This window comes from Bos taurus, chromosome 8 (assembly GCF_002263795.3).
Source record: "Bos taurus isolate L1 Dominette 01449 registration number 42190680 breed Hereford chromosome 8, ARS-UCD2.0, whole genome shotgun sequence".
Classification (NCBI taxonomy): domain Eukaryota; kingdom Metazoa; phylum Chordata; class Mammalia; order Artiodactyla; family Bovidae; genus Bos; species Bos taurus.
The window spans coordinates 83028759-83053986 of NC_037335.1; the positions used below are offsets into that span (position 1 = coordinate 83028759).

Sequence of the window (25228 nt, forward strand, 5' to 3'; positions counted from 1 at the left end):
CAATAACATAACAGTATGAGGCATGCATATAAATTATTTTTTATTTTACTTTGATGGTTGTGAAGATACCAACATATAAGATCAAATCAAAGCTAACAACTTTACTGGCAGTTAAGTGGTTGATTTTACTAAAATGAAGACATGTCTGCTTAAACCAAAAAAATGTTCTCATTGGCACTTTGCTTTGGCTGGGATCTTTGAAATTAAGGCCAAGGTGCTGATAAGCACGCTCACCAGCATTGGCCTTTGACCGCCCCTGAAGCACTTTGGATACCTGGAAGAGTACACAGGTGTGTGGGCCCCGCAAGTGCCTTGGAAACGATCCCTTTCACCAACTGTTTGAAAAGATTCACTTTCAGCTGGTAAGGCTTTGCCCGGGTACGTTTCTCAGGGTTGATGATGACTCCTTGTGCAGCACATGAGGTAGATTCGCTTTGCATTTTGCAGACATTCCTGTTGTGCCTTAACCAGAAGGGCAAGTGCCACAGCCAAAACAGCTGGGAATATCCCCCCCTCCCCACAGTCTGCAAGCAACTCTGCAATTCTGCCCCAGGTTCTAGACCTTCAAATCTTGAGAGATGTTTTCTTCATCCACAGGTTGTTTAGGCTTTAACTGGCTGCCTAGAGTTAAAAAGGAATATCTCAAGCCTCCTGCCATGCTGAAAGAAGGAAAAAAACAACAGTAAAAATAAATTCCATAGGTGGTACCATCAACAGTTATACTCTTGATAAAGATAATCAGCCTAATTTTTTTGATACTTTGGCTACTTATTTCTTTTTTCAAATTTTGTTGAAGTATAATTGATTTACAATGCAGTTGGCCTAATGCAGAGACATTACTTTGCCAACAAAGGTCCGGCTAGTCAAGGCTATGGTTTTTCCAGTGGTCATGTATGGATTTGAGAGTTGGACTGTGAAGAAGGCTGAGCACCAAAGAATTGATGCTTTTGAACTGTGGTGTTGGGGAAGACTCTTGAGAGTCCCTTGGACTGCAAAGAGATCCAACCAGTCCATTCTGAAGGAGATCAGCCCTGGGATTTCTTTGGAAGGAATGATGCTAAAGCTGAAACTCCAGTACTTTGGCCACCTCATGCGAAGAGTTGACTCATTAGAAAAGACTCTGATGCTGGGAGGGTTTGGGGGCAGGAGGAGAAGGAGAGGATGAGATGGCTGGATGGCATCACTGACTCAATGGATGTGAGTCTGAGTGAACTCCGGGAGTTGGTGATGGACAGGGTGGCCTGGGGTGCTGTGATTCATGGGGTCGCAAAGTTTGGACATGACTGAGCGACTGAACTGAACTGATTATCCTAAAATGGTGTCCTACCTCTGAGACCCCAAAATGCCTTTCAAAAGTATCTCCCAACATCTTTAACACATGTGCTTTGATGGAGCACAGATTTAGTGAGGCCCATTCACAAAAGGAAGGCCACGTGTAGGGTCTTTTCTGTGAGGAGGACACATGAATTAAATTCATCTCTCGACTCTGAATTTTCATTACACACATCCCCATGAACCACATGAGCAAGTATGTCATAAAGAGATGAACTGAATATTTCAAGTAAAACTTATTCTAGGAATTGTAACATCAAAACACCTCCTATTCTTTCACTTATAACATATTAATCAGGCTTTTAAAATTCATGTTACTAAAATGAATTCATTTAAAAATCCCACTTACCAAATATTTAACCCTACAAAGTTTAACACAGAGAAAATGTAGTCTCCACCTACTAACATTCCAATGTAGGCCACGGATACATTCTGCAAAAAGAGGATTAGTGATCTTAGAAGTAAAGGATTTGGGGGGAAAACACATATATATGGTGAAATCTGAAACAAAATATTTCAGTTACTTTTGAAAGAGATTTGCATATAATAGGAATTCATGGAATATTGAATATGTGAATAAAAACTATAACATATGGCTTTATAAAGAAAATGAAGTAAACTATAACACTATAATCACAGAACTGCATCATCCATACCTTCTTCCACATACTATACCAGAAAAAAGATGTAAGAGTTGGGTTGTAATCAGCTTTTCAGATCTCATCTCTTTATCATCACTGGGTAGGGAATTTTAATCATATTAGTCCTAAATGTAAACTGATTAAGACAGCTGACAAATTCTAAGCAGTACTCGGTCCAGTATATTCTCAATGGTCTTTGGGTAGCCAAAAGATAAGTCTACTGATGAAGCACTTATTCATCATAGAAGCTCATGTGAACAGAAACACAAAGCAACTGCAGAACAGAATTTAGAATACCTCACCCTCCGATTCATTAGTGTGTGTACTCAAATGCTGTACACACACAGCATATACACCAATCCCAGCATTAATCACCTTATAACTGTGTGCAGATCTAGACTGAAAACAGTTCTTCATAAGGATTCCCTTAGTCAGCAGTATTCTCCCAGAAAATCAAAATGTAGATCACTCTGTATCTTGTCGCAGAAATTTGTAATTTTTTCAGCTATTTTACTTGGTTTTCCCATACCATCCCTTCCTTCCATTCCCAGTTTAAAAGTTATAAAGGATGAGATGGTTGGATAGCATCATCAACTCAAGGGACATGAGTTTGAGCAAACTCCAGGAGACAGTGAAGGACAGGGAAGCCTGGTGTGCTGTAGTCCATGGCGTTGCAAAGAGTCAGACCCAACTGAGCAACAGAACAACAACCTTTAAGTTAGCAGGCCTTCCCTCTGTCTTGTGGATTAAAAGATTAGAAAATGTAAGAAGGGATTACCCAGCCATAGCTGAAAATATCACAAGCCTCCATTCTTACTATACCATGGATAATAACAACAATAAAATCAAACAGTCAATCCCCCAATTTGGTTGTTTATTTCAAGGCTTCAACCACTTACCTTGATGGCTCCAACCACCGCCGTTGTCAGGGCTGAATTGTAGTAGCTGCACAAAACTGTGGAGTACATCAGCAGAAACCTGGGACAAGGAAGCAAACACCTAAGTGGAGAGTCAGCTGTTTTAAACAAATAAAAAAGAAAAACATACTATGAAGATTTTAAAACCTACATTTTAAAACACCTCCTTATTAACTTCAACTTTTTACAGGAAAATAGTCTAGTCGTGCATTAGCCAAACTTTCTACCTTAGGTGTCCTTTTCATTTTATCTGTGCATTTCCCATCAGTGTTTCCACAAAAAGGGCATAAAGACAATAAGATTTTTTTAAATGATCTGAACTCTTTCACTTAACAGCTATGTTACAACAATGGTTTTCAATCCTCTCTGTGGATCAGAATCGCTTGATGCACTTTTAACACCATGATGCCTGACAGACAGTCTCCTTCATCTGGTTTGAGGTGGGGCCCCAGACATGTGCTGTATCAAAGATCTGTGGATGATTATAACATGCAGCTAGTTTTGAGAAACACTGGTGTTAGCAGGGAAAGCTGCTGAACGATTGCTAGCTTTGGACTAAGAAGATTTAGATAATGGGTTCCACATGCCTAAATACTCCTGTACTCTACTACCAAAGTTAATTCAACAGGTATTCAGCATTGACCAGTATGTCCGACACTGGCCAACAAAATGATTACAGAATCATGACCAGGCATCAGAGAAGAAAATATATATTCACATACACAGAAAAGAATGAAGAATCCAATCAAAAGTAAAGAAATACATTCATTTCATTCAAGTAGTAAAGAAAATTAGGTGTAACCCAAGTGGGGTGCAAAATTTCATCCACTGGAATCAGAGATTAAATGTTGAAAGAGGTTACCATCAAAACTGGTTAAGAATGAAACTGGAAAGATACAGAGAACATAAGATGTGTTGGATTTTAAAGCTAAATCCTAGCTTGGGAACTGTACTCTAAGAAAGGGCTCAGGCCCCAGGCATTAGGGAGACTCCCCCTGGGGCAATGTACCTACCAGTTTCAGGTCCAGGTCCAAATTTCTGATTGTTAACAATAGAATCTAGATCACTAATATGCAACACAATAACTGTTTTTGGCCTGAATATGTTCATTACCAGGAATGATAGAGAAAAAATATTAGAGATAATATATATCAAGTTTTTATACTAAGTTAAGGAATAAACTCAATTACAAATAAATTTTGTAATCTTCAGAATAATGTATGTCTTTGTTACTAAGGTAATTACAACAATTTTACAAGTGAGAGAATCCAACATCTTGACTTTTGTTGTTTGTATCTGAAATCTATATTAAATTTGCAATTTTCACTTGAAAAGAATACAAAAATCTAAGTCTGTACACAGTATTCTGATGTTTAAAAGGTGATTTACCACATTGCCAAGTTTGGTTTACTAGATTTCAAAGAGTTTCTAGGTTTATAAAACAACCTGGCCCATCAGCTTCTCTAGGGTCTCATAACACCTTGGAATTGCTAGGAAAATATCAGGTAAATTACATTTGTAAATTACATTTAAGATGTTTAATTTTTTTTTAATTCACTAAGTTATGAGACTGATTTACAGTAAGTTGTTTAGGAGATTTCAATCACTTAAACTTCACTTAAACCATTAACCAAATAATGAAAGTATTCTTATATTAATACAAAAGTTACTAATTTTATAAATAAAGCAAGAGTATTTATAAATTGGCTTAAGAAAATCTAAGTTTTTTTTACAGTTTTAATAAATTCAACATTAATTTATAGACCCAGGCAGCTATAAATAAGCCAAAGCATGCATAATAAAAAGATTAAAAAATCAACTCAATGTTGATTGTTGCCTGCTTTTCTGGGCCTGGGTAGTAAGAGCACATAAGCCACAGCATCTGCCCTGGAGGAGCTAAGAGTCTAATAAAATAGCAGAAATCACAACTCCTGGGAGGGACCCAACCCAGTTTCCAGGACATAGTAAAGCTTCCTGTAGACTTCCTAACCTGGACCACAGCGTTATACCCAAGACAAGAAAGATGTTCTTTATGTTCCAGTTTTGTTTAAATTTCCTAATCCAGGGTTCCAAACGTGCAATGTTTTCTTCATTCCAAATTTTAGTGAAACCACCTTGGCCAATTTCCATCTACCATGAATGTGGGCCACCAGGACACTCACCCACCAGCTGGGCTGAGTGAGGGGAGGAGTCCTTGTCTCCAGCCTCCTGGGGGAATCCGAATTAGCAGCAGTTCTCCTAAGTGCCAGATGGCGTCTGATACAGAACAGCCACTTTCTACAGACAGACAGGCTGCATTTCTTTTGTTGTTGTTGTTCAGTCATTAAGTCCTGCCTGATTCCTTGTGACCCCATGGAGTGCAGGGTTCCCTGTCTTTCACTATCTCCCAAAGTTTACTCAAACTCATGTCCATTGAGTCCGTAATGTCATCTAATCATCTCATCCTGTCGCCCCCTTCTCCTCCTGCCCTCAATCTTCCCCAGTATCAGGGTCTTTTTCTAGCTTCATATCTGGTGGCCAAAGTAATGGAGCTTCAGCTTCAGTATCAGTCCTTCCAGTGACTATTCAGGGTTTATTTCCTTTAGGATTGACTGGTTTGATCTCCTTGCAGTTCAAGGGACTCTCAAGAATCTTCTCCAGCACCACAGTTCAAAAGCATCTGTTCTTCAGCACTCAGCCTTCTTTATGGTCCAACTCTCACATCCATATATGACTACTGGAAAAACCATAGCTTTGACTAGACAGACCTTTGTTACCAAAGTGATATCTCTGCTTTCTAATACACTGTCTAGGTTTGTCGTAACTTTTCTTCCACGGAGCAAGCGTCTTTTCATTTCATGGCTGCAGTCACCATCCACAGTGATTTTGGAGCCCAAGGAAACAAAGTCTGTCTCTGTTTCCATTGTTTCCCCATCAATTTGCCATGAAGTTATGGGACCAGATGCCATGATCTTAGTTTTCTGAATGTTGAGTTTTAAGACAGCTTTTCACTCTCCTCTTTCATCTTCATCAAGAGGCTCTTTAAAGAGTTCCTCTTTGCTTTCTGCCACTAGAGCAGTATCATCTGCATATCTGAGGTTGTTGATCTTTCTCCCGGCAATCTTGATTCCCACTTCTGATTCATCCAGTCCAGCATTTCACATGATGTACTCTGCAAAGAAGTTAAATGAGCAGGGTGACAATATTCAGCTTTGATGTACCCCTTTCCCAATTTGGAACCAGTCTGTTGTTCCATGTCCAATTATAACTGTTCCTTCTTGACCTGCATACAGGTTTCTCAGGAGACAGATAAGGTGGTCTGGTATTCCCATCTCTTTAAGAGTTTTCCACAGTTTGTTGTGATCAACACAGTGAAAGGCTTTAGGATAGTCAGTGAAGCAGATGTTTTTCTAGAATTCTCTTGCTTTTTCTATGATCCAACAAATGTTGGCAGAGAGAGTAACTATTATATAAAATGACTAGGCCCAAAGGAGTATATTAAAATTTTCTAAGAAATATAATAGTTTTCTATATGCAAAGGACCTATACAGTCCTTTGGCTAAGACCAAGATTCTGAACTAAAAGATCCTCCATTAGCTCAGTGCAAAGGAAACCACTTTTAAAACCAAAAATGTCAATCTTCACGTGATAGTTTTGATTTTAGCATCTATGAATTAATAAAATGAAAAGACATTTAAAAGCACTGCTGAATTCTCAGTAGCTTTCTGCCATTCCATACTTTTAAAATCATACTTATCATCTGTGTACATCTGAAAAATGATGGCACAGATACAAGATACATTTATTCAGACAACAGATACCAGCTGGTGTTTATAGGGCCCCGAGGGATGGAGGTGCTCATGTGGAAACCCCTGGACCAGAACCCCTGCTCAAAGGTTTCTTCCTGTTTCTGAAAAATAACACAAAAAATAACTGATTAACCCAAAGTTGGATGGCACACTCCTGGCAGTCACAAGCAGAACCTAAATGGCCTTGTTTACATCTTGTTGTTGATTGCTATTCCACGTACAAGCATATATAGAAATCCAACACAAATGTTTGAGTAATAAAAGGCCACTTTCACACTCCTTCCACCAATCACAATGATACCCAAGCACATTACTCTCTTATTCCAGATTTCAAAGAACTTCAAGTACTCTCATCTTGCCCAACTCTAGTAAGAACTCACTCTTACCCCAGACCACAGTGGTGTGCCAAGGAAGCCAAAGCCATGGGATAAATATGGCCCATTTTCCTGGAGCACTGAGTTCACACTAGGATGTACTTTGTTGGGCAATGATGGGGATATCTAAACTCTTTGAAGGTTCTGTCACTCCAGTGCCCAAGCAACCAGCAGAATTGTTTTGTCTTGTACCCTACATCTTGGCAGTATCAGTGAAGTTTCAAAGAATAGAACATTCTTTATACTGTCAGCAGGGAAAACAGATACACTTGTATTTCTATAAAGGAACATATTACTGCTTCAGTGAGATCAAAGAGGCTGCTGTGTGCATGCTCAGTTGCTTCAGTCGTGTCTGACTCTGTGTGAGCCTATGGACTGTAGCCTGCCAGGCTCCTCTGTCCATGAGATTCTCCAGGCAAGAATACTGGAGTGGGTTGCCATGCCCTCCTCCAGGGGATCTTCCCAACCCAGGGATCAAACCTGTGTCTCCTGTGTTGCAGGCGGACACAGGGACATTTAGGCCTTTACTGACTCAGCCACCAGGGAAGCCCATCAAAGAGGCTGCTATTGGGGCAGAAACAGAGTCAAATAATTGCCTCCAGGGCCTGGGGGCTGGTGCCAGCTGCTGGTGTGAACGAACCAGAACCTGTCACTTCTGGGCAAGATTAAAAAGACCGGCAGAGCTAGCTTTTTAAAATCTAGTTTGTCTACTTAAATTTCAGTCTTATTTTACCTTTGCCTGTGTTAAATTATCGTGGCTGCCACAATCCGGTTTACCTGCCTGATGCAATTTCATCATAAGCTTTATTTACAAATTCTTGGTTACAAATAGCATTCCTTAAAGCTGAATCCTTAACCCTAGCTCAAAAGAAAAATCTGCCCTTTTCATCATTCTGTTGGCTTCTTAATGTACATTTTCAAAGTGTTAAAAAGTTTTTAAATTACATTTTCAACTCTGGATAGAGGTTGGGTGGTCAGAAAAAGCAAGTTGGAAATGCAAACTTGAAAGCAGTGAAAATAAGAGAGAAACTGACAGAGAGTTTTCTGGAGTCAGGGTTGGAACGTGCACAAATTAATCCTGTGGCTCCTTGAGCTTGAACCAAAGCGAAGGGACAGTCCGAGCCCAGTCCCAGCTGCTCTGAAAATCCAAGGATGTGCTCAGAAGCTTACAAAGGTTTGTATTACTGCCAAGAAGGAAATGATCTGATCACAGTGTCTTCTGAGTGAGAAACTGTAAGAAAGCAGCATTCTGAAAAATGCACCATGAAAAAATAGATTTCTTCTAAATCAGTTTCAGACTTAAAACTGACTGAAGATGAAGTACACATAATAGAAGAAATAATAAAAAGGCAGAGGAACCAGAGATCAAATTGCCAACATCCACTGGATCATCGAAAAAACAAGAGAATTTCAGAAAAACATCTATCTCTGCTTTATTGACTATGCCAAAGCCTTTCACTGCGTGGATCACAATAAACTGTGGAAAATTCTGAAAGAGATGGGAATACCAGACCACCTGACCTGCCTTTTGAGAAATATGTATGCAGGTCAGGAAGCAACAGTTAGAACTGGACATGGAACAACAGACTGGTTCCAGATAGGAAAAGGAGTACATCAAGGCTGTATATTGTCACCCTGTTTATTTAACTTATATGCAGAGTACATCATGAGATGTGCTGGGCTGGAAGAAGCACAAGCTGGAATCAAGATTGCCGGGAGAAATATCAATAACCTCAGATATGCAGATGACACCACCCTTATGGCAGAAAGTGAAGAAGAACTAAAGAGCCTCTTGATGGAAGTAAAAGAGGAGAGTGAAAAAGCTGGCTTAAAGCTCAACATTCAGAAAACTAAGATCATGGCATCCAGTCCCATCACTTCACGGCAAATAGATGGGGAAACAGTGGAAACAGTGGCTGACTTTACTTTTCTGGGCTCCAAAATCACTGCAGTTGGTGATTGCAGCCATGAAATTAAAAGATGCTTACTCCTTGGAAGGAAAGTTATGACCAACCTAGACAGCATATTAAAAAGCAGAGATATTACTTTGCCAACAAAGGTCCGTCTAGTCAAGGCTATGGTTTTTCCAGAAGTCATGCATGGATATAACAGTTGGACTATAAAGAAGGCTGAGCACCAAAGAATTGATGCTTTTGAGCTGTGGTGTTGGAGAAGACTCTCCATTCTAAAGGAGATCAGTCCTGGGTGTTCATTGGAAGGACTGATGTTGAAGCTGAAACTCCAATACTTTGGCCACCTGATGTGAAGAGCTGACTCATGTGAAAAGACCCTGATGCTGGGAAAGATTGAGGGCAGGAGGAGAAGGGTACAACAGAGGATAAGATGGTTGGATGGCATCACCGACTCGGTGGACATGGGTTTGGGTGGACTCCGGGAGTTGGTGATGGACAGGGAGGCCTGGCGTGCTGTGGTTCATGGGGTCCCAGAGTCGGACACGACTGAGCGACTGAACTGAACTGAATCATAAGTGATTTGATTTAGGTCATACGTGAATTGCCTAGTGGTTTGATTAGATTTGATAGAGTACCTGAAGAACTATGGATGGAGGTTCACAATAACCATGATGGTGTGGTTATCCAGTTGGCACTCACCTAGAGCCAACATCCTGGAGTGTGAAGTCAAGTGGGCCTTAGGAAGCATTACTACGAACAAAGCCAATGAAGGTGATGGAATTCCAGCTGAGTTATTTCAATTCTAAAAGATAATGCTGTTAAAATGCTGCACCCAATATGCCAGCAAATTTGGAAAACTCGGTAGTAGTCATACAACTGGAAAACATCCGTTTTCACTCCAATCCGAAAGAAAGGTACTGCCAAAGAATGTTCAAACTACCGCACAATTGCACTGTTCTCGCCTGCTAGCAAGGTAATGCTAAAAATCCTTCAAGCTAGGTTTCAACAGTATGTGAACTAAGAACTTCCAAATGCTCAAGCTGGATTTAGAAAAGGCAGAGGAACCAGAGATCAAATTGCCAACATCTGTTGGATCATAGGAAAAGGAAGCGAATTCCAGAAAAACATCTACTTCTGCCTCGCTTTCTATGTTAAAGCCTTTGATTGTGTGGATTACAACAAACCATGGAAAATTCTTAAAGAGATGAGAATACCAGATCACCTGACCTGCCTCCTGAGAAACCTGTATGCAGGTCAAGAAGCAACAGTTAGAACCAGACATGGAACAACAGACTGGTTCCAAATTGGGAAAGGAGTACATCAAAGCTGTATATTGTAACTCTGCATATTTAACTTCTATGAAATGCCAGGATGGATGAGGCACAAGCTAGAATCAGAATTGCTGGGAGAAACATCAATAACCTCAGATATGCAGATGACACCACCCTTATGGCAGAAAGCGAAGAGGAACTAAAGAGCCTCCTGATGAAAGTGAAAGAGAAGAGTGGAAAAGCTGACTTAAAACTCAAGACTCAAAAAACTAAGATCATGGCATCTGGTCCCATCACTTCATGGCAAATAGATGGGGAAACAATGGAAACAGTGACAGACTTTATTTTCTTGGGTTACAAAATCACTGCAGGTGACTGCAGCCATGAAATTAAAAGATGCTTGCTCCTTGGAAGAAAAGCTATGACAAACTTAGACAGCATATTAAAAGGCAGAGACATTACTTTGCCAACAAAGATCTGTATAGTCAAAGCTATGGTTTTTCAAGTAGTCATGTATGGATATGAGAGTTGGACCATAAAGAAAGCTGAGCACAAAAGACTTGATGCTTTTGAACTGTAATGTTGGAGAAGACTCTTGAGAGTCCCTTGGACTGCAAGGAGATCAAACCAGTCAATCCTAAAGGAAATCGTATATTCACTGGAAGGACTGATACTGAAGCTGAAGCTCCAAATCTTTGGTCACCTGATGTGAAGAGCTAACTCATTAGAAAAGACACTGATGCTGGGAAATCTTGATGGCAGGAGGAGAAGGGGAATGACAGAGGCCAAGATGGTTCCACGGCATCACCGACTCATCAGATATGAGTTTGAGCAAGGTCCACAAGTTGGTGATGGACAGGGGAAACCTGGCATGCTGCAGTCCATGGGTCATAAAGAGTTGGACACAACTGAGTGACTGAACGACAACAACAAAATGCAGAGTACATCATGCTGGATGAATCACAAGCTGGAATCAGGATGCCAGGAGAAATATCAATAACCTTAGATATGCAGATGATACCACTCTAATGGCAGAAAGCAAAAAGGAACTAAAGAGCCTCTTGATAAACATGAAAGAGGAGAGTGAAAAAGCTGGCTTAAAACTCCACATTCAAAAAATGAAGATCATGGCCTCTGTTCCCACCACTTCATGGAAAATAGATGGGGAAAAAATGGAAACATGATAGGTTTTATTTTCTTGGCATTCAAAGTCACTGCAGACTATGACTGTATACACAGAATTAAAAGACGCTTTCTCCTTGGAAGAAAAGCTATGATAAACCCAGACAGCATATTAAAAAGCAGAGACATCACTTTGCTGAGAAAGGTCCATATAGTCAAAACATAGTTTTTTTTCAGTAGTCATATACAGATGTGAAAGTTGGACCATAAAGAAAGCTGAGCATCAAAGAACTGATGCTTTCAAACTGTGGTGCTAGAGAAGACTCTTGAGAGTTTCCCTGGACAACAAGGAGATCAAACCAATCAATCCTAAAGGAAGTCAATCTTGAATATTCACTGGAAGGACTAACACTAAAGCTGAAGCTCCAATACTTTGGCCACCTGATGTGAAGAGCTGACTCACTGGAAAAGAACTTGGTGCTGGGAAAGACTGAGGGCAGGAGGAGAAGGAGCCAACAGAGGATGAGATGGTTGGATGGCAGCACCAACTCAATGGACATGAGTTTGAGCAATCCACAATTCACAGAACTTTATAAATCAGCTATGTAACCTCATTGTTCTTGTTTTAAAGATAAGGAAATTGAGGCTCAAAGAGAGTAAATAACTAGTCCACGGACTCAGAACTAAAAAGCGGCAAAGCCAGGATTCAAATCCATCTGATTCCAGGGGAGAGGCACCGAACTGTTAGATTGATGCCATGAATTAATGTCCTCAAAAGACCCCCTTTAAAAACTGTTGCTTAGTCACCAAATCTTGTCTGACTCTTTTGCAACCCCATGGACTGTAGCCTGCCAGGCTCTTCTGTCCATTGGATTTCCCAGGCAAGAATACTGCAGTGGGTTGCAGTATTCTTCTCCAAAAAACTGGGACTCACCTAATTTTCATCTTTAAAGTTGTAGAATCTGAAATATTGTTTTTATTACTTACTGATTTATTTTTAATTACTATGCCTTTATTGAGCTTCCCTGGTGGCTCAGATGGTAAAGCCTTTATTAGATTTTACTTGCAAAATGACTACTCATAAAATAACAATTAAGAACATTTATCAAGAGCGTCTTTGTTTTCTAGGAAGCACACTGTTAACTGGAAAAAAATGTATAGAGTTGTAGACAGATGGGGTCAAGATTTTGACAAAGAAGCCCCAGAAGCTGCCAACTCACATCTAGGCACTGCCTACCCCACCACTCAATGAAGACAGCTGACATCAAAGGGTTTGTTTCTTGATTTTCTGAATGTCATGGCTACAAGAGCAAGTGAAAAAAAAAAAAATATATAAAGTGCAAGTGAAAAAAAAAGCACTTGTATCTCATTAAGTTTCTAATGACATAAGATAGAACTAAAACTTGACTCTGCTGTTTACATATAGGTGAACACAGGCTTAGGCAAGGAAAGGTACTAGTCTGAGTCTGTGATATAAGTTGAATTTTTTATTATCTGGAATGGGGGGAAGGTAATTGACAAAGAGTAACTCACACAGGTTAGTAGATTTTTTTCAAAATTATTTGTTCTCAGTCAGCAACTGGGATATAAATATCTTACTATGGTTAGTCATTCAACAATGGCAGCCTAAGTACTGGGAGCACTTAGTACTCACCATTGTCAAACAATCAACGCCTGGAAAGAACACATTATTTGAGAGATTACTGGTTTTGAAAGAGGCGCAAGAGGTTGCCCAAAATCCCTCCTTTGAAAACAGGAGAAACTGGGTACAGGATCAGAGTATGTCAGGGCAGAGGCCATTGCAAAACAACAGTCTCTGGGCCTGAGCCCTGGGCCAAACCTCAAATGAGAAGAGACACTAGCCCACTGAGCCCAGACCCTCAAAAAGGCCAGAATGGTCCAAGTCAGGAGCACACCTGGCTACCAACAAGACTAAAAACAATTTGTCCATACAGGAAAGTTTCTCAAATTCCTAATTTTGGTCCACAAAATTATGATTAATTAAGATTAATCCTAACGATTAAGATTGAATCACATGCTTGCAAATCACAGGTCACCAAATACACAAGAAAATAAACCATAATGACACTCACAAACACATATTGAGTGGACAACCTATATATTTAGATTTTCAAGACTGCAGATATTGGGATCATCAGATACAGAATAGCTATGTGTGTAATATTTAAAGAAATAAAAGATACAGTCACAAAGATAACCAACAAAAGAATGTCATGAATGAACAGATTACATTTTTAAAAAACTGGAACTTTTACAAATAAAATTGTTAAAATAAAAAACTCCAGTGGGGAGGAGCGAGAAAGGAATAGGGGATTAAGACGTACAAGCTGCTATGTATAAAATAATCTATAGGGATATATAGTATAACACAGGGAATATATCCAATACTTCATAATAACTATAAAGGACTATAACCTTTAAAAACTGTGAATCACTATGCTGTATACCTGAAACATATATAATTGCTGTTGTTTAGTCACTAAGTCATGTCTGACTCTTTGCAACCTCATGGACTATACAGCCCACCAGGCTCCTCTGTCCATGGGATTCTCTTGGCAAGAATACTGGAGTATTCTTATATATACTTATTAGAATACTGGAGTATTCTAATATATAATGGGTTGCCATTATATATTATTGTACATCAACTAAACCTCAATAACTATAAATTTTTTTAAAACTCCAAGAAATAGGTTAAATATTAAATCAGACACCGCTAAAGAAAGAATTACTGAGCTGGAGAATATACACAAACACTTTTACTGTATATGAGACTACATTACTGCAAGGAAGATCAAGTTTAAGAATTGAAGACTATTGACCAAAGAGATCATGAGTTGTCTCAGTCCATCTACACAACAATGAAAATAATAATAATAATAATAATAAGGGGAAATTCATCTTTCTTCACAGGAAAAATCTTTTGACAAGTAATTCCAAGACAGTCATTCAAAGACCCTTTCTCATGGGCTAAGACACGGGTGCTTGCGTGTACATGGAGCCCAGCCCAGGAAGGATACTTCAAAGACTTCAAGCAGTGGAGAGGAAGTCTCTTCAAAACTTCTAAAGAGGAAAACTTCAGTGAGTGCCACAAGGCAGGGAAGAACAGAGGGTAGCTTATGTTCCCCCATGCATCCTTTTGCAGCTTTTGAATTATTTACTAGTTGTATGTATTATCTACTTATGAAAGGAAATTTTCAAGTTTGGGGAACATATAAAAAATACAAGCTGCAAGGCCCCTCAACAGAATGATACACCTGAGGAAAATTTTAAGAACAAAAGCCTAAAATTATTGGACAATGGCCTGGGCAAATCTCCTCAGAAAACACCCTGAATATAACAGGTACAGCACTACAGAAAATGGTTATTTCCACATATTTATGTGAGGTGAGAATCTTGGGAAACTTGGGACATTGGGACAAAGACAAAAAACACATTTGAATGTGATACGGCAGCTGACTTTATCTCAAACTAACTTGCAGAAATCAATAGGCAACATCATATTTTGGAGGTCATGGGTCCCGATCCACTCCTCTGCTACAGAGCTTTGTGAAATTGCTCAGTCATGTCCAACTCTTTGTGACCCGGTGGACTGTAGCCTGCCAGGCTCCTCTATCCATGGGATTTTCCAGGCAAAAGTACTGGAGTGGGTTGCCATTTCCTTCTCCAGGGCTGCTACAGGGCTACTTCTCAGAAAAAGCTGGAGAAGCACAGACTAAGGGATTTTGACAAAGCAGAGAGAATGTATATTTTGATTTGACTTATCAAGAGATACAACAGACCAAAGCTTCTTATCTGTGGCTTCTTACCCCAAAAAACAGGAAAGAAGAAACTGTATGATAAACAGAACATTCTTCCATTGATTGAACTCAGTAGCCTATTGTTAAAAAAAGCAAAGAAAACTAATGGTTAGAATAATAATACTGGTTTTATCAATCTGCACATTCTAGTACAAATTCCACTTTCACAAACAGAAAAATACAGTTTCAAAACTCCTGGGTAATATCAGCTGTGAGAAATGGGGCAAATTACTTTTCTTCTCCGAACCTGAGGCTCATTTCACAAAATGGGAATTATTATTTTAAAAACTGCCTCAAAGGTCAATGTGAGGATTTAATTAAACTGTTTAGAACCTGGCAGGTGGCAAGAATAAAATGACAGCTATTATTGCTGTAGTTATTTTTAAATTTTTACTAATTTCTAGTCATAAAATCAAGGTTGTGTTCACTTTTTAATAATCTTAAAAGAAAGTTTATTATAAAATTAATGATATTGGCAAGACTAAGAAAACTTTTCAGTTCACAAACTATTTTTAAGAATTTGCACAAAAGGAAAAGGGTGGAAGGAGAATTCCCTGATGGTCCAGTAGCCAGGACTCAGCACTTTCACTGCTGGGGCCCAAGTTCCATTCCTGGTCAGGGAACTAAGAGCAGGCAAAAAAAAAAAGAATTTATAGATGCTTAAAAGTATCATGAACAAATAAACTATTGTTTCCTATTTACAAACCAATCAAGTAACTGGGTAAAGGAGCTGGTAGAGAAGTTTAATGCTCAGCTTCTTCTCTTAGTCCCTGCTACTGCTAAGCCGCCTCAGTCATGTCTGACTCTGTGCGATCCCATAGACGGCAGCCCACCAGGCTCCCCTGTCCCTGGGATTCTCCAGGCAAGAACACTGGAGTGGGTTGCCATTTCCTTCTCCAGTGCAGGAAAGTGAAAAGTGAAAGTGAAGTCACTCAGTCGTGTCCGACTCTTTGCGACTCCATGGACTGCAGCCTACCAGGCTCCTCCGTCCATGGGATTTTCTAGGCAAGAATACTGGAGTGGGGTGCCATTGCCTTCTCCTCTTAGTCCCTAGGTGAGAAAATAAAATTAACCCTTTTGAAAAGATAGGTAACAATAAAAAGGAGTATTTTATTCATGATTTTTCCCTTGCCTGAATCCAAAAATGATTTCACAGTGACTCAAGACTCTATGTAAGAATGTGCTTAATAACATGATTAAATATGACTTCTATTCACTTTCTATTTAACAACACTTTGTTAGCCAAGTTTTAGTAACTTTATAGATTTAACACTAAATCCTCCTTAAGTTTATAATTCAAATTTTTAAACCAATTAAAGTGGAATTCTCTTCTCTGACTAGTACAACCTTGTCACACTTTACTGTACCTGTTTCATCAGTAATACTTTGCCCACCTTTCTTATGAAAAAAATACACATTAAATGTTGATAACCACCAAACCTGGTTGATGGGTACATGGGACCTGCATACTATTCTCTTTCCTTCTGAATAGGTTTGCACGTTTTCATAATAAAACTTTTCTTTTTAACACTTACTTTTGAAACAAAAAACATAGTCAATATAAATCTGTCTTGCGGGCAAGCCCCAAGCCAATCAAAGGGTCAGAAAACATCCAGGACATTTTATGCCAAGATTGTCAAAAATCAAAACAAAACAGAAACTTCTGGAAAACATTCTGTGTCTGAAAAATTAAATAAAATTGGGAATAAGAGAAAGCCACATGGCCCAAACTTCAAACCAAAGATAGGAAACATTTATCTACTCAAAGCACTGGGAGTATTTATAAAAACAATAAATAAAAACTGTATGTTGTTGATACCACATAAGCCATTGAGTGCTATGTGGTAATTTTCATTAAAAATATTTGGATTCATTGCCAACTTCAATTTTGATAGATTTTAATTTTATTCTGTTCCTTTAATAATGATGAGCTGTGTTGGTGGCATTTTAAAAAATCACATAGAATGATACTTATTTGAAAACAGAAAATAATTTTAAATAAGTAACAATAAAGCACTTCCTGCTTTAAACTTACTATTTCTGTGAAAGTACGTTGGAGTGTGAATCTTTTTCATTTTTCATTATTTTTTTAAATCAGAAAAAAGTCCTATTATTTATTTCTATTCATCAACTGCAATACATTAACTGTACTTTGAACTTATTGCAGTGATTCGATTAACTAAAGAAAGTTTACACATTATTTTCCAGGAGCCTAATTTGTTAACAAGAGGAGCTGGCATTACTGACTTTGTTAATCACAAACAGAATCAAGGTGCTATTACCAGATCTGCAGACTGTGGAAGTCCAAGGTCCAGGAGTACAGTGAGTCACACACGTGAGTCTCAACAGAATCTCTGACCCTTCGGTCAACTGGGAAAAAATGACTCATCAAAGTACTCCTTCCATTAACAAGAGAAGTTAACCTTTCACTCAAATTCATCAATCAACTTTCAATACAATCAAACCAAACTTGGTAATAAAACACAATTTTATACGGCAGACTAACACACCTAATTATATAAGCTCACTACTTCTTATATTTTGTTCACAGTCTAAAATGGATTCAGCCATGGTTAAAAGTGACCAGCTGGAAGAAATTCATGATGATTCAGTGAACACAGGGCAGAACAATGAAGTGAAAGAAATGAGAATCTTACTATTTTTCCTACAGAGTTTTTTAAAATTATTGATTACAGTATCTCATCTCTTTTGGCATCTTTTACCATATAACACGTTTAAGTTAGTCAAATTTTTAACTTAATGATTTTTGTATTTTTGTCATCTTATAGAGGCCTCGGAGAAGGCAATGGCACCCCACTCCAGTACTCTTGCCTGGCAAATCCCATGGACAGAGGAGCTTGGTAGGCTGCAGTCCATGGGGTCGCTAGCAGTTGGACACGACTGAGCGACTTCACTTTCACTTTTCACTTTTCACTTTGATGTATTGGAGAAGGAAATGGCAACCCACTCCAGTGTTCTTGCCTGGAGAATCCCAGGGACAGGGGAGCCTGGTGGGCTACCGTCTATGGAGTCGCACAGAGTCGGACACAACTAAAGTGACTTAGCAGCATCTGGAATTTCAGAGAATAGTTATTATTGCTTGGGCTCTAAGGTAACTATAGGAACTTCTGTTTGAAATCTTAAGAGACTGATCAAATGGAAGAGGCTAGATAGGGTAAATACTGAGATACTCCAGCATGGAAAGTCAGAATAGAAATTCAATATTCTCCTAGAACACTAGAATTGAGTAAGCTGAAAGTCAGAATAAGAATACAATATTCTCCCAGAACACTAGAATTGAGTAAGCTGAAAGTCAGAATAGGAATACAATATTCTCCTAGAACACTAGAATTGAGTAAGCTGAAAGTCAGAATAGGAATTCAATATTCTCCCAGAACACTAGAATTGAGTAAGCTGAAGAAAATCTAAGGTCTCTTATACTTTCTAAGCTATAGTGATAGGTCATGCTTTTTCATATATGAAGGAAAGAAACAAACACTTTCAATATACAAATTTAAAAACTGAGATTACAGCAGAGAGTGTGTTTCTAGAGCAAGAGAGCCTCTTGGATCCATCACCTACTTTCCTTGGAAAGTTATTTGAATATTGTGTCCTAGATTCCTTGTATATAAAATGGGAATAATTAATAATACCTTCTCCTCAGGCTATTGTGGCAATGTAATGAGATAGGTCATGTACACTGTTTCAAACAATGTCTGATAGAATGATTCCTCGATAATTATTAGCTATTTTTATTATTACATGAGAAAGTATAATAATTCTGCATAATAATAATTACAGCAGGTGGCAACTTCTGAAAGCACCATGCTATAAGTTTGTAAGTCAATAACTTGAATGTAGAAATACATATTCCTATTGAAATACTGTTATAAATTATTAACATAATACATGTAGTCTATTTTCAAAAGGTACCTAAAATTCAGTTTCTGGTCACTATGCCATTCATAACATTGTTTCTATGGTGAAACAAGCTTTTAGTTTCAATCAAGTGTTCTAAGAGTTTCCAGATTTATACTTTAGAAATAAATATATATCTGAAAATCTATAAAGCATCGGAATCTCAGAAGAGATAAATTCCAGAGACTCAAAAGAAAAACTCCTTTTTATAATAATGAAATGAGGCAAGCCAATAGGACTACTTCATTGAGGGCTCATAATTTCATCTTGTTTATGTAAGGCTGCTGGCACTAAATTGGTTTAATTGAAGGTAACTAAAAAATAAGTACTGTGTTTTTAGATATTCTGCCCTTGTTCATTATTAATAAAGACGCTTGGGGTGCTTGCTTTAACTTCCAATATTCTGAATTAACAATGAGGCCCAGGTTCACAAACTGAGACTCCTATATTAAAACTGCTGTTTCTTGGAAGTCTTCAATATAAACACATGGAAATGGATGTTTACCCCTGGGGACATTGCTACTAAGCCAGTCCACTATTCCCCTGTTCTGAGAAAGAAATCAGAAAAGGGAGAAAGTATAGTTCTGAGAAGGAACAAGAAGCCCTGATATTCACCCCAGGAGTCCCCAGGAGTCTGCAGCCTTCTGAAGTCATTCAAACCCCCAGCGGGCACAAAGGGCACTGATGCTCAACCAGTGTGCACCACAACCGTGCTGTTAAATGCAGAAATACTGTCGTATGGTAGGCAAACGTCTGCTGTGGTGGCAGGTGTAGGGGGCTGTAAACACCACCCCAGCCTAGCAACAACAGGACTAATGAGGTTAATGCCTGGCTACTGGTGCGGGGGGCGAGGTGGGCATCTGTGGGAGAGGCCAGAGGCCACGCTGGACAAGGGTTTTGCCCAGCACACCTCGTTTCTCACACGAACTTCAAGTGGTGTGTCTGGCAACTTTCTGAGTCAGCACATTTCCAGGTGGCCATTGTGGATGTTATGGGGTGAACATTCACCCTTCCTAAGAGATACTCCCATGCCCCAGCTGAACCTCATATTCTTCTGCTAATTTACCTGTCTCTGACAGGTATGCAGCAGATAAGTGAACAGGGCAAATACCAAAAGAACAAGATCTTCTCAAAATTCCAGATCCTGGAATATTTAGAGGCAGATGCCATGGCATCTGGGATTAGCTTTAAAATACTCCAGGGGAAGGAGGGGGAGTGAAAGCAGATGACGACAGATGAAATAAGAATGGTGAAATGCCAAAATACGCTGAAGTTGTGTGATAGATACATGCGAGCTCATCAAATCATTCTTTACTTTGTGCGTATGTTTCCAAATGTCCATCATAAAGGTAATACATAAGTAAATCCATTTTTTAAACTATCAAAATCCCCTTCAATGTTAATTAACTTTCCCAGGGTCCTCACACCAACTAAGGGGAAAGGGAGACTCAAACTCCAGATTTTCGTTATTGTTGTCTTGCTAAAAGCGTCAAGGCCAGAGTTTTTTTGACTACTTCCTGCTACTTCCCAGGGGTTTAAAGACAAATGCAAAGAAAGGAAAGTGCTAAAGGTATTACTGAGGATATCAAACATCTTGCTTTTGGAAATCCTAGGTACCTTTAGACACTTTTTTCCTTTATACACTTTTTATTTTAATGAGTACTGCAGGCTAAATATTAAAATTGTGAAGACTGATAAGTAGAATGAATGACTGTCATCAGCTTACCTGTCGAAGGTCTCCAGTGGAGACACTAATGATAAGAGTTGGGATAATCATGAAGCAGGCATTGTAGAAAAGCACTCCATATTTCCCTAACTCCTGCAAAAGCCAAGAAACTCCACTCAGTTTTAGAAATATAAAGTGTCAGATTTCTTGGAGCCATTTATTCGCCTGATGTACTTATGCAGAGTTAGAATACACATTCTGACCGGTTCTGTATTTGAATATTTTCAGCAAATTTCTGACATAAAATAAAATGCTTCAAGTATACTGTGATTTTTAAAAAAAATTTGTTTTACCCAAAAAATGAGATATAAAATGGATGGAGCTGGATGGACTCCGAGGTTCCACCAATCTTTAACATGCTGCTGCTGCTAAGTCGCTTCAGTCGTGTCCAGCTCTGTGTGACCCCAGAGACAGCAGCCCACCAGGCTCCCCCATCCCTGGGATTCTCCATGCTAATTGTTCCTTTTTTTTTTTTTAAAGCATGCTATTCAAAATAGGAAGTCTGGAACAAAGTCAATAGCATTAAAAATGCTAATATAAACAAAACTTTTTAAAAACATCTGCTCCTTCTATTAAGGAACAGCAGGGTAAAAACACCAGGTATCTTGTTTCCAATCTTGCATAAATTTAATTTTCATTAAAGAGACTACATCCACCACTTTCCATACAGGGTGACATATTGTGATTCTCAAAAGGCAACAAACCCAGTTATGTAAAACTGCCATTAAAAAATAAATGATAATACAGAAAAATACAGTGCAGATAAAAAACAGCTCATAGGGATAAGCCTGTCCATCAAAGCAAACATCCTCACTCAACACTAAGAACTGGGAACAAAGGAATGTATGCCTGGCCCATCCTCCAGAGCTTCCTGCACAGCTGGGGTGGGGGTAAGGGCTTGGAGCTCCAACCCAGGGGCAGCCACATGGGAGGAAAGCCCATCTGCCCACCCGCCCCTCATGAAAGGGCCTTACCATTTATCCATTCCAGTCATCTAACTCCACAGAGGAGGAAACTGAGGTTTGGAGAAGTGAAGTCACATTAACCTGTCAGCCTGGTGGCTCAGATGACAAAGAATGCAGGAGACATGGGTTCGATTCCTGGCTCAGGAAGATCCCCTGGAGAAGGGAATGGCAGCCCACTCCAGTATTCTTGCCTGGAGAATTCCATGAGCAGAAGAGCCCGGTGGACTATAGTGCATAGGGTCATAAAGAGTCAGACACTACTGAGTGACCTTCACTTTCACTTTGTTCAGCAATACTTGCATCTGTAACCCACATCTCCAGACTCTCAAATTAGAGCTGCTTTCAGAATACTCCCGACTTTACTTGATCACTGATGGTGATGGTAAAAAACATCTAGTTTTACTTTGCCTTTCAAAATGATCCCCTTTCTATGTAGCATTCTTTCTTTGCACCCAAAATAGTGCCTATTTTTCCTTTCCTACCTAATTTTCACCCCAAATTTTGCATGACAAGGAATAACAAGAACCTATGCACAGTATAATTTAAAAGAAATTAGTAATCTGTAGATCATAACATGTAAATTAAATTACATGCCCGCTTTACAAGTTTATTTTTTTCATGTTATTTCAGGGGTCAGATGACAAAGCCTAAAAGCCAAAGAAGGGAAAGTCTGGTACCTTTGGGTCCATTTTCTGTTTGGTGTAAACGCCATTCGCTGCCGTGAAGATATCATTCAGGAATACAAAAATATACCCTTCCAAGTTAAAAGCAAGGTCAGAACTGGGAGGGAGAATACAAAGGAATATGATTATCAGAAACTCAAAAAAAAGAAAAACTCACAGCTTGGCCTCAGAGGCCTTCTGTTTTCTCTTTCCCTGATCAAATCCATTTGTAGTGCTAGCAAAACTGCCTTTTCTCTGGCATACTTTCCCCCTGTGTGGCGGTGAATAGCTAATTCTTCTCCCCTGCCTCCAGACAAGAACAAAATCAGGCCACCAGGAAGCTTCATCTTAATCATAACAGCTTAAAACCAGACGGACATTAACCATCTTCCTTTGACTAGGAAGCCCTTCTTTTGCTAATAAATCAGCATGAGCCTTGTTTTTCTAAGGGGAATGATTTGTTCAACCCACCTGTGGCTTTTCTTATTGTGGTACACAGGGCCATCCCCAGAGTACAGCCCTCTGGGGACAGCTGGGCAGTGACAGGCCAAAGAGGTCAAAGGAGGAACTGACACTTCCATCTGGTCCCCTAACGTCACTTCACCACCAGTACCCTCACTATCCATCAAAAAGGCAAGGCAGGGTCCATGTCCTTCTCTGCAACTCCTCTAAGGCCTCTCTCTTCCCATTCTTTGAAGGCTTCTCTTCAATTTCCATTTTAAATAAACAACACTACTATAAACATGTTTGAGGGGAATATGGCAAAGGGAGGAGAGTAAACAACAGCTAAGCCCAGATATGATTCATCACCTGCACTTGACCTTGCAAACAGCACCACACCCATGTCATAATTCATAAGTATGAATAACATGAATTATATATTGTCAAGGAGGATTCCTCTACCACCTTTGGGCCAGTATCTGGGGGCCTGCAAATTTAACTGACAATAGAGTAACAGGAGAAAAAAATACAAATCGTATTAAATATTTTACATGCACAGGAGTTCACAGAAAAAAAATGAAACTCAAAGAGGTGGTTAGACTATGGAGCTTATATACCACATAAATAGAGCAGAGGGTGTGGGCTTCAAGGAATAAATAAATTGTGGAAAAGGCACTGGGAAATATATGGAGGAAACTTATGGAAGATAAGGGTTATTTTAATAAGGTTTGCTTATGCTGACTCATCTTGATGCTGACTCTCTGTGTCTGGTGATAAGAACTGCTTTCCTATTCTGACTACGGACCAGGGACACCTTCACAAAGGGAAATTTATGGTCTACTTTTATGCAGAAAAGGGGAGGGCAGAGAACTCTTCCCACACTTGTTGATTCTCAATTCCTTCAACTCAAAATACCATTTATGTCAAAGTGGCACATTTTGGGGTGGCATATCCTCGTCCCCTTCAGTATCAAAATAAGATTATTTCTACCACAAAAGAGGGAAATATGCAAAAACTGCATCAAGATTGGAATGCAGATTAAACCAGACTTTGCCTGAAGCTTCCACTGGTATTACTTACCTACAAATATATTTGTGACATTATAATTTTAAATCATTGTAAATCAGAATTCTGTGGTTCAGTCACAAAAATAGAATCTCTCAAAGGAGAGTTTTCCAAATCGTGCCTACCCCATTCAGCTCAGTGTAAAGAAGAACCTGCACAAAAGATGGGCTTATTACAGAGGACTGGCATATGTTACAAGATTCTATGGAAGCTCCTGAGAGTCTAAACTGAATTATCTGGAAAATGTAAAACAATGCAAATAAAATAAGGATTTTGTATAACCAAAAAAAAAAAAAAAGAATCTGCCATCCTTAGGATGGCCAAGAGTTGAATGGGCAAAAACCTGAAGATTCCAGAGGAATGGAAAGGAAGTATTTTACTTACTTCCTCAAAGAGCCTTAGGGGAATTCTTGGAGTTTTCACATCTCCTACTTGAGGGGGACCAAGAATTCCCAACATCATCTGTTTAGGCCAGTAGTGAAAGCACAGAAGTTTGAGAAGAGTTTACTTGTGTTATAGATAGGGGCGGATTCATGGTTAACCCTTGTCATTTAGGGCTGTTCACAGACATTCTATTTCAACTGTTATTGGCCATGTAACTTGCTTTGGTAACACATGTCACTTCTGGGGAAAACTTTGGAGAGCCAGTGTACAATTCCCCACATGTCTTCTTCCTTTCTTGATGAGAAAGGAAACCCCCTTTGAGGCAGAGGTTCCATCAGCCTGGGTCCCTGAGTAGCTATAATGGGCAGAGCACCCCCACAGCATTAACTGATGTTGGTATGTACGTGGAATTGGGCGGAAATATATTTGGTATGTTAAACAACCAAGATGTGGGGTCTATTTGTTATAGCAGCCCAAACTGGCTCATCTATACTTGCATTTGATGAATTAATTTGAGTGACAGCACAGAAAGGTGGGGTTACAGCTGGCCTGCAGCTAAGACTGCACCCATTACCCATAAGGAGGTTATCCATTCTGTGGGTGCTGAGGAAAGAAAAAGTCGAGAATTACTACTCCAAGCTGGCTCTTGGGTAGAAGTCAGATGTTTCAGGAAGCACTATTTACCCTTTCAGCTCATTAGAGTTATCACATATGTTAAATATGAGCTGAATTCCTACTAACTGCTTCTGGAAATGTGCCTTCACACACACAGTACCTGAACTGCCATTCCTCATCAAAGACTTACATTTTTATAAACTAATTTTTTTTAAAGTCTTCAATGACTCTAAGTCAGTGGTTTTCAAACTGAGCTCCAAGAAACCTAGAAAA

The 25228-nt window shown here is 39.2% G+C and overlaps 1 protein-coding gene across 6 annotated transcripts in view; it reads right to left on the reverse strand.

Annotated features, from left to right (window-relative positions):
* Window positions 1–23: 23 nt before the first annotated feature.
* Window positions 24–25228, reverse strand: part of SLC35D2 (solute carrier family 35 member D2) — a 56878-nt gene continuing 31673 nt past the window's right edge. The window contains exons 7-12 of one of the 6 annotated variants that reach the window (NM_001206266.1): window positions 22466–22568; window positions 20824–20916; window positions 15189–15256; window positions 2873–2951; window positions 1682–1764; window positions 24–659 (exon numbers count right to left, since the gene is read on the reverse strand). In NM_001206266.1, coding sequence (NP_001193195.1) covers window positions 557–659; window positions 1682–1764; window positions 2873–2951; window positions 15189–15256; window positions 20824–20916; window positions 22466–22568 — 529 coding nt within the window. In that variant the 3' untranslated portion in view covers window positions 24–556. The other 5 variants (XM_024995956.2, XM_005210413.5, XM_024995960.2 and 2 more) reach the window with 5 other exon arrangements.